General features: G+C 35.7%; 1 protein-coding gene across 1 annotated transcript in view; it reads right to left on the bottom strand.

Annotated features, from left to right (window-relative positions):
• Positions 1 to 17139, bottom strand: part of SLC25A12 (solute carrier family 25 member 12) — a 47981-nt gene that overhangs the window by 18438 nt on the left and 12404 nt on the right. Inside the window, exons 5-9 of the mRNA XM_054174564.1 lie at positions 9121 to 9260; positions 6427 to 6573; positions 5320 to 5458; positions 3956 to 4049; positions 3285 to 3369 (exon numbers count right to left, since the gene is read on the bottom strand). Coding sequence (XP_054030539.1) covers positions 3285 to 3369; positions 3956 to 4049; positions 5320 to 5458; positions 6427 to 6573; positions 9121 to 9260 — 605 coding nt within the window. The remainder of the gene's footprint in view (positions 1 to 3284; positions 3370 to 3955; positions 4050 to 5319; positions 5459 to 6426; positions 6574 to 9120; positions 9261 to 17139) is intronic.

The raw sequence follows: 17139 nt of genomic DNA, 5'->3' as shown, positions 1-17139 counted from the left end.
ACAGTACTCGAGGTGCGGCCTAACCAGTGCATATTGCCTTAACAAGCAAACAGAGACAATAAATCTGAAGAAATGTCCTCAGTAGTCTCAAAACACGAAATTTTCATGAATTAAAACCCAAAAAACAACCCAGGCAAAACCCAAATCAAAACCACAATAAAAACAAAATACTCACAAAAATAAATTCTAAGATACAGAGATAGTTCTTCTGGATTCATGTAAACAAAATACACATGCAATAGTAATACCCCAAAAAAAGCTTAGAAACAGGACCATTTCTTCATTCAATAATTTCCCCTACTTTAGCACACCTGCTTCGTTTGAGCTGGTTTAAGGTTATTCTTTTCCTTCTAAGCTCCACAGAGTTCTCATCAAAATCCAATCATTACATTCAGACATTAATCTTAATGAATATGTCACTGGATGTTAAAAATCAAATTCTTTGTGAAGGAAATGGCACTTTTATATTATTAAATAAGCACCCACAAACTTTGCAGTTTATTTGTGTGTTCAGATGGATATGTAAATGAATGTAATTAATGCTATAACTTTCAAATCATGAATATTTATAAACAGAAAATTACTGTAGCTGTCATCCCCATAGGATATTCAGCTGCCAGGCTTTAAGAAAATCTTACACAATGAAAAAAATGACAATAATGTAAACATGGCTGAAAGCAGACTAATTTCCATTTCCCCCAAATCTACAAAGATAGAGTAAATTTATGCAAAAATGTAGAATTTTATTTAAGAAGGAATTTTTAAGTAATATAAAAGTGATTAGAGGCTTGTTTTCATTTTCTAGGAACAGCTGGACCTCACTGGAATGATACTTTCTCTTCCACAAAGGAATAGCTTTAATTTTATCAATCCAGTCAAATAAGGTAATCTATGGTTCATTTAGGATATATTTTAGTAAGAGGCTGTCCCATATAAAACAAAGAAAATTAAACAAATGCTTTCATCTGTCCTCTCTTAACATAGAATGTAGACTAGGATGAAAACATAAGGTATTATGCATGTGAAAAGGGTACACTGTGTTCTAGCAAAGAGTGAAACTTTTATCGGTGAGCTCATTTTGTAACAGTGCCAAGCTACAAAGTAATTCTGAAATGGAAACCAAAACAAATTGGGGTTTTGTCAAAAAGGTGAGAGCCACAAAGACATCAATTAAAAACAAAGTTGGCAGTTAGGAATGCAATTATAAAACTTCATCAAAAGTATTTCTCATTAATCCGGGCAAATGTATACACATTTCTACATCAATCAATTCCACAGTTGAATTACTTACAAATCCTTCTGCCACTGATACATATCCTAGATTTTATAGTGGATTTACCTGCTTAAAGGTTGGACTCAATGATCTCGAAGGTCTTGTCCAACCTGGTTAATTCTATTCTATTCTATTTGCAATATCTGTAAAAAGTGATCTGAGAAATAAAATGCTTTACAAACTTAAGCTTTCATTTTCATATAGAGTCCTGGGACCCTTCATCCACTGGCATTCATGTGGCGAACAAGGCACTGGCAATTCTACCACTGAGTTGCTGCTTTATCTCAGACCATTCTTGCAGAGGTACTATCTGCCACTGGCACCACCAGGGTGGAGAACATGAATTTCACTTCAAGGGAGAGAGTGTATCTTGGAATGGTCAATAGAATCATAGAATTGTTAGGGTTGGAAGGGACCTCCATGATCATCTAGTTCCGACTCCCCTGCCATGGGCAGGGACACCTCACACTAGATCAGGTTGCTCAGAGCCACATCCAGCCTGCTTGAAAACCTCCAGGGATGGGGCTTCCACCACCTCCCTGGGCAACCTGACCAACCCCCACCTGGCTACAACCTCCCTTCAAGTAGTTGTAGACAGCAATAAGGTCTCTTCTGAGCCTCCTCTTTTCCAGGCTAAGCAGCCCTAGCTCTCTCAGCCTCTCCTCACAGGGCTTGTGCTCCAAGCCCCTCACCAACCTTGTTGCCCTTTTCTGGACTCGTTCCAGCAAGTCAACATCCTTCCTAAACTGAGTGGCCCAGAACTGGACACAGTACTCAAGGTGCAGCCTAACCAGTGCAGTGTACAGGGGCAGAATGACCTCCCTGCTCCTGCTGGCCACACTGTTCCTGATGCAGGCCAGGATGCCATTGGCCCTCCTGGCTGCCTGGGCACACTGCAGGCTCATGTTCAGCATGATAAAAGTAAAGTTAGCAAACATGAATGTAAAGGTTAAAATGGTTAAATTTTACTGCAATATTTTTCATCTTCTGGTTCTACTCATCAGCCCCAGTAAATTGGAATTCTTCTATTGTCTAGGTCAGTGTGGTGGGTTGAAGTTTCCCATCACATTAACTTAGCACGACTAACTCAGTCGGAAGCAAATGAAAGCTGTATTTACAAGCAAAAATCTACACTTTACAATAGAATGCAATGAATATGCAATATGTACAAAATATACAGTATTTACAATATTATACATATATTTACAATTAGGAAATAACACAGAAACCCCCATGGCACCCCTCTGGTTTCCCCAGAGAGCAGGGAAGCTGCTCCACTGCCCCCCCCAAAAACCTCCTCCCCCCTGTACCAGAAGAAAAGAGGAGTTCAGAGGAAGGAATGTTAGTTCTTATCTTCAAGGCCAGCCAGAAGCATTATTATCTCCCCAGCAGAACAGCCAAGCCAGAGAAAAAGAAAAGGAATGGGGATGGAAGTGAAATGTGAAAGACTGTTATGGTACAGCTGCATCTATCCCAGACATTCTGTCCAATTAATTTGTTTAGAATAATATTTTGTTTTCCTTTGTACACCCAATAGTAATTTATTTATGTTTTTCTACTTTTCTGCTCCAAATCTGCTAAATTTTAAAGGTATAGCCTAAAACTGCCACAGTCAGACAGTCAACAAGCATAGTGAAATTCAACAATCAATGGCTAATTTCATCCTTGTTTTTTTCAAATTAAATACTCCTATCTTTTACTATCTAAAAACAATTTCATAAATATACAGTTAGATTACTAGAAAGGCCTTTTCAAGAATTAAGAAATGCAAGGAATCCAAGCCTCTACTCATGCTCATATCTAAATAGGCCATCCCTCATCATGACATCTAATGCCTTGTTTGGGCACATTACTTAATAGTCTGCCCTATTTCTATCTTTGCAGCAATACACACAGCTTGTTTCACTTGTTAAGAATCTGTTTAAAATATATTATTCTTCTTTTACATGCAAGTACATGTAATCGTTCACCTGACTTCAGCAATTGTATTGTATATATCACTTCTACCTACCTGCCTCTGGAGTTCTGCCAAGTGGTAAGGTAATGCACCTTCAGCCAGCGGTGCTATTCTCTCAATATCTGCCAAAGTCAAGCGCCTTTACAAAGGCAGGGAAAAGTAAATTACTGTTAGGTGAAACATTAAACATGCTCAGTGTAGTGCTCCTGGCCACACCCCAGAGAATACATCCTGAGTTAAAAAACAACCACCTGTCATGCTTGAATGCACATGTCAAGAAAGTCTGCTACACTGCAGTAAAGAATCCCTGAAGTTAGAGTGCATTCTGTTCTGGTAGCTCACAAGTGGAGATAAAAGGAGCTTTGATAATTCAGAAGCAAATTCTGCATAATTAGTAATAAGGGACATAATCACAAATTAAACTATTTCTAAGTATTCCTACCTAAGCTTTCACATGACCCATGCAAAACATCATCAATACCTAAAAATAGTAGTAACAGTACATTGTAGCCTTTTGCAACTATTGTATTTATTTCACATGTGTATCTATGACTCTATAATTCACTTACAAAACCCATGCATACACCAAAGTCACTACAACACTGAATAAAGTACTGTATTGAAATATAATGAAACAGACAACTTTGAAAAATTAATATTAAAATAAGCAGTTTTCACATAGAAAAATAATTCTTTTTAAATGATAACATTAATTATTACATTACCCAGTAACACTATATAAATCTGCAAGTTGGTAGAGAATATCTATTTCCAGTGGTGTAACTTGTCCAAATCGGATTGCAGCATGGGTAAATTCCTCTGGTTTTAAAAGAGAAAGAGAACAAAGCAATTGTGTTATTCATCAAATTTCCTCATCAAATGCTCACAAACAACTTCAACATCATAAAAATTAAATCTGTCACTTTTCACCAAGAAAAAAAATCCATAATAAAAAAGGTATCTTCAGGAGAACGTTTCTCTGAAAGCAGGCCTTTTCAACTTTGATTTATGGTAAGAATTCATCAGTCAACAAAAATCCTCATACTAGCAACCTTAATAAAACCATACCAACAATTTGTGATTTTTGTTTCTAAAGTTCTGCAAAACAGAACAGAACAGAATTGAATGATGGTGCATTATTCATAGCTTTAAGCGTAACTGACTCATCTATTGCTATCATGTCCAGATTTCTTTCTCTGATAACTCTGAATGACCCCAAGTTTAGGTGTTCATCCAGCCAAATTATGTGACATGTTAATGACCTAATTGCAAGCTACAGCAGTCAAGTCTGAGCTGTGAAAACATGGTAGGTTGTTTTTTTCCAGCACACCAATCCAAGCAGAGTCAGCACAATTTAGAGATTGAGGACTGGCATTTTATGCTTTCCTTTAGGGATGTAAGGTATGCAGAGCTTATGAAGATAAGCAAAACAGGAAAAAAAAAAAAGAGGAAAAAAAAACCAAAACACTAAAACAAACAACAACAAAACCCAACAACTTAGCATGCCTTTTACCACACATAGGCTTAGCTGGTCCCATCCATACAGGTAATAACACCCGTGATAAAATCTTTCATAAAATGACTACAAAAGCAGTCCACTTATGCCTGCAGCAAGACTGAAATCTGGCAACCTTTTATGTGCACAGGGATTAGCTATGTCCTAACAGACAAAACCTATACATAAAATCACTTGGGCAAGTAAGCATTAAGAAGTTCAAAATTACTACCTTTTTTTCTGAAAAATATTTATTCACGGATAAAGTAACAACACAGAGATTACTGATGAGGGATTTTCAAACTTAATCCATTCTATCACATTCCCTAAGTACTTTCTTTCTCTAAGCAACCATACATCCCCTTCATGCTAACCCATTCAAACTAATAAGGCAAACATATCTGCCAGAATTCTAGCCCTCGACGAGCTAGCTGAAAATCATTACAAACCTGCAAAGATGAAAATCACCCTTTAAACACTTTCACAGTAACCCTAATCTTGCATACCAGTGCAGCTTCTGACTTTTCTTAACTCACACGTGACACCAGACTACAAAAAAATAGAAGACTAATAAAATGTAGGAACATACTTTACCTTTTGTGACTTCAACATCTTTTCTTGTACCTGCTATATTACTGTATATCTTCCTAACAAGATCCATGTTATCCAAAAGGGCATTAAATGCATTGAAAAAGGAGAAGCTGACCTGATGTGAAACAGTTCCACCAGCTACCTTTAAAAATGAAATTAAAGCAGTTAAGTGCCTTAAGTCCTTTTGCAGAATCTTCTTACAAATTACAGAAACGTCCATTTGGGCAAATAAGGAAAAGCATAAAGATGTATTTATACTCCTGTAATTTTAAGATATTTTTAATAGCAATATGAGGGGAGAATTATTAGACAGGATAGTATATTTTAGTTAAAATTGAATATTAGGAAATTATCAGCAAACAATCATCTATTATTATTCAGTTTGTCTGATACACTACATGTATCACTGCATAGTTTTCTAATACTTTCTATTTCTAACAGAGAAATGCATGTAAATGTTACCTTAGATAAAGGCATAAAATGATTTCTTGCAGAACATACAGCAGTGACCACTTATTTCAAAGTCTGAAGTTAGTTGATGCTACAAATTTTAGGGAAAATGGTACACCTTGTTAGACAAGGCAAGATTTATAGGTAAAACAGTAAGCTAGAAGTTATTACTTTGTATTTTATATAACTTTCATTCTTATATACTTTCAATTTGTAACCTCTATGTCATTACTTTACCTATGGATCTTGCCAGACTATCACAGCTGTAACTATTCTACCTCTAGAATCTACATACTGATTTTCCAAATTTTGATCTGAAAAAGCATGTAAGACCTTATAAAAGGAAAAAACAGTTAGTAGTCTGCACCTTTTGATATCTCTCGTATATTCAAATGCAAAAATTATAACCTTGTTTGCCCTGCTTCACTGGAAAGCATATTTCCAACTGCACTTTAGGTGTATAAAACACACTGGCAAACTTTTCCACTACTGCAGCCAAGGAGTGCTGCCATATTTCACCCTGCTCATTCTGTTATGAAGGTGATAATCTCTAGCACCAAGGCAGTGATAAATAGAAGACAAAGTGAGAAAGAAGCACTAACATCTTAAGATGTTACAGCTATTAAACAATGGATTCAAGGCACTGCTCTTTACACTTACTGAGACTAAATTTTCTTCCACAAATGGAGTTAGCATATGTGAGCGAAGGGTAACCATGATGTCATTGAAGTCCAGCCCAGTTATCATACCACTTTTATTTTTGTCCTTCATGGAAAAGGCTTGCTTTGCATGTTCTGACTGCAGCTCCTAGAATGCATATTCAGAAACAGCAGATTAGAAGCAAATTCCATTTTCATATTCTTACAGCATACCCCAATATGTCTGTGCAGGTAGACCTCAGTACAACTGCATTCTAAAACTAAAATGCCAGCTCAACTAAAACAAGAAGCCTTCACATTGATTCTATCCATAGATTTATTCCTCAAAGAACAGCCTCAATTCAACTGTAAGGAAATAGCAGTTTCACTAAATGCTTTGGGAAATAAACTTCACAAACCTATCTCCTGTGGTATATTCCTTTATTAAATAGTTAACTGCTAGAGAAACTTCAAAGACGCAAAACGAGCTGATTTGCTACACACTGAAGATGAAATACGACTGGGCTATTATAAAATAACTCATTGAAAAGAACTTGAAAAATAAACAGGATGGCAGTGAAAATTATATAATATAGATTTAGACTGCCCCCAAGAGCTACCTCCCACAATGTCAGAAATGGTCACTCATTTCAGGCAATTTAAAACTGCTATACAATCTGTAAAAACCTTTATATAAAGCATACTGCAGTAACCTAACCTTAATAATGATGGTTATAAATTCTACATCCAGAAAAAGTTGTTTCCTTGTATTCACGCAAACAAAACACCTCATTCAGCTATCAATTCTGACTTCCAGAAGCAGTAAAAATAACAACCATGTTCTGACAAACAGTAAGAGGAGGGCAAACTATCTAGAGAAATCACTGTAAAGGTGATACAAGGAAGTCTTGTAACTTCAAGATCAGGGTTTTCTAGATCATAGTGAACAAGCCTACTCTGATCCAAACCCCAGAAAATTGTCTTAAATAGTGAAAACAACCTGATATAAAAGGAGGGGCAACAATATCTAACCTGTGCACACACTGAAATTGCCACAGCCCATACTACTCTTCTCTGCTGAGGGTTTTTGTTATATGATGACAGGAAGAGGTAACTGTATTTTGCATGACATTATCTGGGAACAATACAAACTGGAACAGATATTTATCATTTTGTCCTGGGTTCCTAACACATAGATTCTTCTCACTATCAGTCTTATTTTTCTGCACTAGTGTCCCAATTTCATGCCTGGGATCTCAAAATTTGCAGTCCCAAATGCATGACACAACTTATTCCTTGAAAGTAACTTAAATGTTATACTGCAGCATTCACAGAATAACAGAATGGTAGTGGCCGGAAGGGATCTCTGAAGATCATCTAGTCCCAACCCTCTGTGCACAGGAGCATGTCCAAGCAGGTCTTGAAAGGCTCAAGAGAAGGAGACTCCACAATTTCTCTGGGCAGCCTGCTCCAGTGTTCCACCACCCTCACTGTAAATGTTTTTCCTTACGTTTAGATGAAACTTCCTGTGTTCTAGTTTGTGCCCACTGACCCCTGTCTTGTCACTGAGCATCACTGAGAAGAGTATGGCCCCATTCTCTTGACACTTGACTTTTGGATAGCTAAAAGCATTTACAAGATCCTCAGACTTGTTTTTTCCAGTCCCAGGTCTCAGCCTTTCCTCGTGATGGAGACACTCCAGTCCCCTAATCATCTTTGTAGCCCCTTGTTCAACTCTCTCCAGTAGTTCCCTGTCTCTCTTTAAAGGGAGAGGCTGGAACTGGACACAATGCTCCCTATGTGGCCTCAGTAGGGCAGAGTAGAGGGGTAGGAGAACCTCCCTTGACATGCTGATGATACACTTTTTAATGCACCCAAGGACCACTGGCCTTGGCCACAAGAGCACAATGCTGGCTCATTGAAAGACTGTGCCAAACTCCAGTGTCTCAATTTACAATACAGACTTCAGATAGTATCTAGTTAAGACGTGGTTTTTTCTCCTAGAATTTGCTTTAGATCTATTGTTATCCTGGAAAATAATTACAGGTAATATCAAAGCACATCTATCACTCCCTACTTTTGAGACAGTATGTCCAAAACTATTTTGTACTAAAAGCCAGCTCTGGAAATACATTGTCTGCTTTTCTTCAGGTCTACTAGACAGAAAACTCTGGTGATCAGTGACGTTAATTTATGGAATTCAGTATAATTACGTACAATATGGCAAATTCTTCCTCATTAATTATGATACAAATTCCTCCTACTTTCCTCTTCCTCCATCCTTTAGAACTGATGTCTTCCTTCCTTCTAGTGTAATGTTCAATTTGTAATACGTTTATTAGCAAAATCTGGAGTGAGATCCTTCAAAGCCAAGACTTTTATATGGGAGGTTATATGGTTAACAGCAATCTTTCGCTGGTAGAGGTTAGTTTTGCCATTAAATTCCTATGACAGAAAAAGTAGACCCTAAATTCAGTTTAACAAAAATCAGTAAAACGGTTAATTTCATAAACAGTATATTTAGTCCTATTCTTTTATAGGATGGTATTCAAGTTAAAGTACAACGGATAAACAACAGTTCATCATAACTGTTAGGATTAGAATCATGTAATGACTACCACTACCAGAATAAACTCAAAATTTATATTGCTACTAATGTACTATTAGAAGTGAAAATTAGTTTCAGTCCTGCTTTGGAAGAATGTTAATAACTGACCTGAAGAAACTGAGTGAACTCTGAATAGTTAAGGTGCTTCTTCCTGTTATGTCCAAAATGCATTCGAATGAACTCACAGTCCCAGTTGAAGGGGATTTGAAGATGAATAACAGTTTGCTCAAATATTTCTTTGACATTTGCTTTGGGAGAGGGAAAAACAACAAGTGAGCTTTGGGGTACAGTAAATCTACAAACATTGCAGGAAGGATATGACAAATGATATTACAAGCAGTTGTTTCAAGAAGTGTTTTAGTTTGTTAAGAATAATTGCTAACCAAACCTTTACAGCCCTGTGTAGGAACACATTTTTGACACAACATGATACTTTTTGCATTACTGCATAAAACCTTGGAGTGAGTGTTTTACTCATTTTTAATTAAGAAGCAATTTCCCTCATATATAACAAATAAGAGTCATTTTGCATTCTGATTTAAAAATCAACAGTGGCTCTCTGTCTCTGCTAGGAGTCAAATTAAGCACTTTATCAAGTGCACATATACCTGCATTGCAATCTCATGCAATATTTGTCATACTAAGTACGGTTTGATTGAAACTTGATTATTACAATCACACTGTATGAATATGTCTATTGAAGATAGGTATAAGAAATGCCATCTAAAACATATCATTAACTCAGCAGAAAGCACCTTATTAAAAGCTCTTGATAAGGCCTTAGCACAAAAATCAAATCCTATAAAACATAATTGGTAGTCTCAGTTATTAAAATGTTTTAAGATAAGTGAAGATAGAGATGTCCTCTTTTAAATGAAGCAAAGAAAAAAACCTGTCATTTCAGAACATGGAATTCTTTGTATGTACACTGTGCAGCAGAAACCTCAATGCCAAACGTGTTATCAGAATTCAGTTAAAACAAAAAAAAAATCTATCTGAAAAGCAAAGAATGGTTTATTCATATGCAGCATTGCCATGCTGCTAAATGAGCCTGCTTTTTGTGCAGATTATCCAGGCACATAAACAGTATAACTGGACACCTATTCACAGCACATGAACGCGTTTCAAAATGTACCTCAAAGCATCTGAATTGTTTTTATCAACTAACCTAGAGCCTCCTAACAACCAAAATAAAATGTGACATGTAGCTCAAATGTAAAACAAAGTGCAAAACTGTTTAGTTGAAAACACACCTCCTCTTTTATACGTTTAAATGGTTCTGCTAAAATACAAACTGCAAAGTTGTTAAATATAATTTGGTAACTCCATCAAGAGCTCTTTACTTGGAGTAAATGTACTGCTTTCTCTATGTTTAAAGACTATTTGATTCATTCATCATTTAAATTCTATAGCCATTCTACTAGTTCTAGATCAAATCTAGGCAAATCCCTATATGGTTTATCTTTTCAGTGAGGAAAGGAAGGGGAATATTCAGGACAAATGCATCTCTGAATGGACACATAAAAAGCAGGATTTCTTGGCTTTATTATCTGCTTCAGAGTCCATTTGGAATTACATTTTCAAAGGGCAGATTATGCCTACTAAGTGATTCAGCAAAAGGTCAAACAGAGTACAGTCAAAAACCTGCAATTTAACTCACTTTCCACTGCAATGTAGGCTAACAGAGTCGTACAATTAAGCAAGAAACTTTGAAACTACTCTACCTGTAACTGTCCACATGTATCTATTCTATGCAAGGTGGGGATTAAAAAAATGAGAGATAAAGTACCCAATATGGAGCGCTAAACAATTTAATTTTGCCATACTTCATTGCTAGAGACCACAAAACCAGCAGATGCAAATATAAATTCCACACCTACCACTGATTCACTGCAGCTTCTGACCACACTACCTAAAGTCTTCATGTACTAAAAACATTATCAGTACAGCTTACCACTGAGTTTGCAAAAGGGCACTGAGCTATGAATGGAAGACAGGCCTGCTTAATTGTACTGACTGGCTCCTCTACCAACACACAAACTGTGTTAAGTAGTAACAACTTGCACATCTGTAAAACTGAGTTCTAATGAAAACGCACCAAAGTAGCCACAACATTTAAATTGTATTTTTAACTGCTTCCAATGATCCCTTCTTTTAACTTTAGAGAAACATTCATACAGACTCACATAGAGAGTTCTTCCAATTACTATTAATGAAACTTAGGCCCCTAGCCTTTTCATAAATTCTTATTCAAGCATTTTAAGTGTATACTAACAACCAAGAACTGGTTTCCTATGCTTGTGATTTCTTCTTCTTAAAAATGTTTACAACTAGTTGTCAACACACCCCGAGCTGCTTCAGCACAGAAAAATTGAACTAGTTAATTAATTAATTAATTAATAATCACTAGTTGAATGTACTTGAAGAATCCTAGTACCCAGATTAGCCTGTTGTTTCTCTGAAAATTGAGGGGCCTTATCAATTTTTCTTGCCCAGGTAGATAAGCCTTTTATCTAATTCTTAATTAATTCTATGTTGGCTTTATTTATGAAACATTTGGCATACAGCAGTAAAATCATGTCCCTATTGTGAGTAACTGACACAGTTAAAGCCATTGAAACTCTAAATACAAATTTTCAAAGCCATTTGAGGTTTTCAAACTTATCTAGACAAGCATTAAAATTTAGTACTTCTACTGAAGAGCAGCAATGCTTTCTTCACAACACATCAATACCTTTTAATCCAATTTTGCAGGCAATTCTCTTAAAGGAAATAGCCATCACAACTAACAACTCACATGATAAGAAGAAGCAAACAGATGTGATCATCACCTTTACTTTTACCACTTTGAAGATTAACAAAAGTCTTATTTTTAGTTTATTGTTTTCACAACAGAAGCAAAGCACTGACAAAACCAACAAAAAGGTAACATCAAGGTACAGGTGCTGGGAGTATTTGCTTGTTGGTTTGGTTTATCTCTCTCAGTCAAAAACCAGTAATGCTTCTAAATTAAGATAAACTACAAGTACTTCAAATTTCCAACTGAGCTATTCTGCAGGGGGCAAACAGAAAATTCTTTTTAAACCCTGTCATTTTAGTATGACATTTTACAGAATGCATTCATCGTCCCTGTCGATACATGCTGCTCATTTACTAATGTCTTTTCCTACTCCTTGCTCACCTTTTTGCAGTGAAATTCTTTCCTACTGAGCTGATAACTTTCTTTCCAGGTTTATAGCAATGCATTTTCCTCTCAGATAGGCATACAAGTCAGCAGCCTGATGACATACTCAACTTACCACCAGCCCCAGGAACAATAAACCTACTACTCTAGTGCACTAGTACATTACCACCAAGGCAACATGCATTCTCTTAAGACTGCATCAGAATTTTCCCACCCAATCATTTCAAACAAATTATAGATGCCTGGAGCACCTATTTACAGGCAGCATACACAACTGACTCAACATCCATCAAATATCATTACCTAAGAGATGTGGGTAACAAAAATGATGTAAGAAAAATTATGTAAGAAAAACAGAATTTGCAGGCAATATTGAATTTCACAGAAGGAATAATACTTTAAGTTATAAATGCTATAATGTCTTGCTGATGGTCCATGGTGGGGGTGAGCTCACTACCTCAAACATGCCTTCAGGCCGTGCATAATTTATTTTGATTTATCAGCTCCCCGAGAAGCAAGTGGAAACCTCAATTCCAGTGCCATCAACACATTAACCAGTTTGTCATTCCCTCTCACCAGCAAAGGAACATCTATCATGCTTGTCAGAGACACAAAATATAAATCTGATAGTTTTAAGTACCAGCATCAGTATGCTAAAGGTTTGTTGCTTAATAGGGTGGGTTTTTTTTAATCTGTCTACTCAGTCATCTACAGTCTCACTTGTACATATTTCAGCCTTTATGTACATTAGCATATTCTGTGTTGCTATTTTTCACTTTCTGGTAACAGCAAATTTTACATGTTTTTACTTTCAAGCATAAAATATCACAGTTAGAGGCAGAAAGACATTATTTTTATCACCTGATGCAACAGAAGTATATTAAGAGTGATCAAAATGTAAATAATGCAATTCTTATTTGACATGAGAGCAAAGTGGCAAGTGGCAGGAAAAGCGAGAAAGCTAAACTAGAAATAGCTCCATTGTATTTCTACTCTGATTTTAAAAGGATTAGTGATTCTTTTTAAGGTTAATGACAGACATAATGACAAATTGTCAATACAGGTAATTTTAATGTGTAGTTCTTCTATTCTGTTCCCTCTTGCTGAACTATGGTTTTGAATTTAACACTCTATTATTATAATTGCAAAAAAATGAGGGGATCCCATCCTGCACTGCTCACAAATGTTTAAAACTGAATCATACAACAGGGAAGAAAATAAACCCAAGGAAAGCAAGACAAAAAAAACAGGAGGACCAAACAAAGTCATGAAATACACTGACGTTTCCTAGATTATCTACATGTGTTAGGTAAAGCACATCTCGAAAATAAGCAACTAATGTATGACTACCAGGAAGCAAACACCAGCCCTAGATCCAGCACACTTGATAACACTTGGTGTTTTTCTTATAGCCTCAGATCTGTAGTCATGCGACTCAGATTTACTTTTTTTCTGTTTACATTTCAAATGGTTTCCAGCTTTTACAGTTGCATATAGTATTTTACAAAGCAGAAGTCTCAAGATTTAATCCAAATCCCAGCATTCGGTCCAATATGGAGTACCAGGGGTGATCCAAGTTTCCTGAAAAATAACACTCAAAAGCAGATAACATATATTCATCTCCTTTCTCTTGTACTTCTGACTCACCTTCTTCCAGTGTTCTCAAACTCTATGTCCTAAGGAAAATCTGAACTTTCTCTCCCAGATTAAAATTTGCTTAAGAAAACAGATGGACAAGATTTCAGTATCACCATATACCCAGATCCTGAAACTTGTACATTGATGTTTATTATTGCAGTTCACTAAAATCGTGGTAATTTTCACAGTGGTGTATTAGTAGGTATCCCTTACTTTCCTAAGTGCCTTTTAAGAGGTCATCATACTCTGCAAAAGATTTTTATTAGATTTTGAGATGAAGGACATTTTTGAAGTCTTGTGTTGGGTTCTGTAAGTATTTTGTAGTTATCTCCAAAATAATGTAAAAATTAGGAATACACAAGAATCATGAACATGATGGCAGTAAATCTCATTATTTTATCTTTAGCTCTAACTAAAAATATGTCTCTGAAATTCTACAGTTTATCAGAGAATGGCTTTCTTCGTGGTGACTGTACAAGGAAGAACACGTAGAAAAAGCCTTGAATTGTACATTCCAATTAAAAGTTATACAATCCAGATCATTGTACGGTTTATCAAAGGGATGATAAATTACAAAGAACCCTTTTACTTTCAGTTAGACAACCTATCTTTGAGAGATAGTCACAGACTTCAACTTTTAATCACAGTAAGGATTACCAGCTTTGACCTTGAAGCAAAACAAATAGCTTGAACAAATTTAATATGCAGCTTTGTTTTAACTTGAATTCAGGTCAAATGACTGCCACAGAACAGGACTAAAAAGAAGTACAACAGCATTAACTTAGTGGAGTGTTTTTAAGTATTTCACTCATGTGAAGTAGCTTAGTCAGTTATATCCCATGATCAAATAAGCAAATATAGTGGTTGTCAGTATTCTGTGGCTATAGATAGTAACCCATAACAAGAAAGACAATTCATGAAAATAAGCAAGTCACTTATTGCATGTAACTGTTACCATTTAAACATTGCATAGTAAAAGCAATATTATAGGGGCTCATCTGCAATAGATTTTCCACAAAACATTCACCTAGAAATCATTTATTAAGATATATATAAGCATTTAACCTGGAAACAAAATGTTTTTCTCTTTTCTCTTTCTCCATGATTAAAAAGCCATTTAAACTACACCATCACTTTGTTATTGCTTTTTATTCACCAAGGTGACAGTAAGACCAGTGTAGCCGAAATGTGAAATACTCAGGTGGCCATACAGATTGTTCATATAAAGCAGGTAAAATGTCATGTTCTAGCAAGGGACCTACTATATAAACATTACAGCATACTATCTGAACATTTGTGGCAGTTATTCATACAGTAGTAAGAAAGTAGATGACACTGAAGTGACAGAAAGCTTCCTGTTTCAAATGTCTCAATTAATATTAAATAGTCCACAAATTGTATTTCTGACAAGTATTTCTACCAAATAGTTTCAAAAGAATCATTAACTTTTTGTTCTCTTCCATTTTTCAGCTTGTAAGACAGAATACAATTTAATTAGTAGTTTCCTCATTGGAGAGTTGGAAGTTAAACTTTTTAAGAGACAAGTGGAAGACTGGGGCTAAAAACCACAAGAAGCTAAAGCGCTCAAGTATGGTCCAAGCCTATTGTCAGTAAACAAAGCCTCAAAAGGAAATGTAAATCTAACTGGAGCAGCCTGCTTTCAAACAGAGAGACAGTTATAAAACCCAGCAAGCAAGTATACTTAACTTTCTCCAGAAAACTGAAAATTTGATTAGATCAGGATTTTTTAAAAATGCCATACCCAGTATCATACACATAGTCATACCCAAATGACTCTGAGAGATTATGTCCAGCAAGGCCAGCATTGGGTTCAAGAGACTGAAACTGATTCTGTGATCCACTCTCCAGCACCTTTGTTTCTTCTCCAGATGCACAGAAAACCTCAGTAAAAACATGTCACTTCCAGCAAACTTACTGGCTTGAGTTAGCTTTGGAATGAATGCAATCACATCCACATAGTATTCTGAGAGAGAAAATCTTGTTTGATCTCATAACCAACATGGTTTATCCACAGACCTGAGAAAGTCTCATAAAAGGAAGCTGAACTGTCTAACAGCAATTCCCCTATCAATTAGCTAAACTTACTCTAATTCAGCATATTTCTAATAATTCATTATCTGTTTATGTTTCTATTTAAAAAAATCCTGTGCCTTTCTGTTTACATGGTGTGAAAGAGTGCAGGACTCATTTATGAACCAGCCTCTATAGGCCACAAGCCTGACTTGTAAATTGACTGCAGCTACCAAATTCTGAGCATCTCATATATCATCATTCCATTTTTTCCCACATGCATTAATTTGTGTGACATGCCTATGAAGTAAAAGTAAGTAGCCTGCATTAAAAACAACAACAACAAAAAAGCCAGCAGTAAATGTGGGAACTGTGGCACAAAAAGATGTCCAACTGGTATGTTGTATACAGTAACAAATGCAATTTGATTAATTTTGTAAAACCAAGAAACCAATAGTAAATTTTAAATTCCCTAAAGAGTTTCCTGTTCAAGATTTAACAGCCTTATAAAGTTAGTGAAGATACAGAAAAAAATTTATCAGTTTTACAGTTTGTCTTGTTTGCGTTCTCTTAGCCTTTAATAAATTATGTCCTCATAAAATAACAATCCTTAGTCTGAGGAATCTGTACACAACCTGGTATTACTTCTTGTTCATGTATGAAACCAGCTATTTCAAATGTGTTCCCGAGAGCTACAGAGTGCATATCCCTGTTTTGTGAGATTATTAAATATCACACCATTAACAGAAGACTTTATTTTCAAGATCTCGTGTATCCAAATTGCTCAGTACTCAATCCTTCAGTTAACATTATTTAAGACCTTAAATCTAGTGGTTTGTTTCCATAAAAAAGACTTCCTTTCTTTTTAACAAGTTGCAACCGTCTTCATAAGAACAAAATGGTACAAAGTGGTTACAAATTCAAGAATAGTTTGCATTTTCTTTATTGAGAGCTTTATTTAGATCGAAGTAACATTTAATTCCCATTTCAATAAAATTACTATTGATTCATCTAATTTTCATAAATAAATGAAGTTTTTAAAGTAAAACCTAGTTCTTCTTAAACTGCAATGTTAGTAACAGTTATTTAGCAATATCATGAAGCAATATAGATAGTCTAAAGAATGTTACCCAATTACTAATTTCTATGATTAGGGAAAAACAAACAAACAAACAAACAAAACCCCTTAAAGGCTACATTTCTTCCTAATTTTTCAAATACATGATCTAGTTGGAAGTTACAGTCATAACATTACAGAATTTCTGCTCAACACT

This window comes from Dryobates pubescens, chromosome 2, assembly GCF_014839835.1.
Source record: "Dryobates pubescens isolate bDryPub1 chromosome 2, bDryPub1.pri, whole genome shotgun sequence".
NCBI lineage: Eukaryota > Metazoa > Chordata > Aves > Piciformes > Picidae > Dryobates > Dryobates pubescens.
Note: the sequence above shows the minus strand (reverse complement) of the source record. Positions and strands in the feature narration are given on the sequence as shown.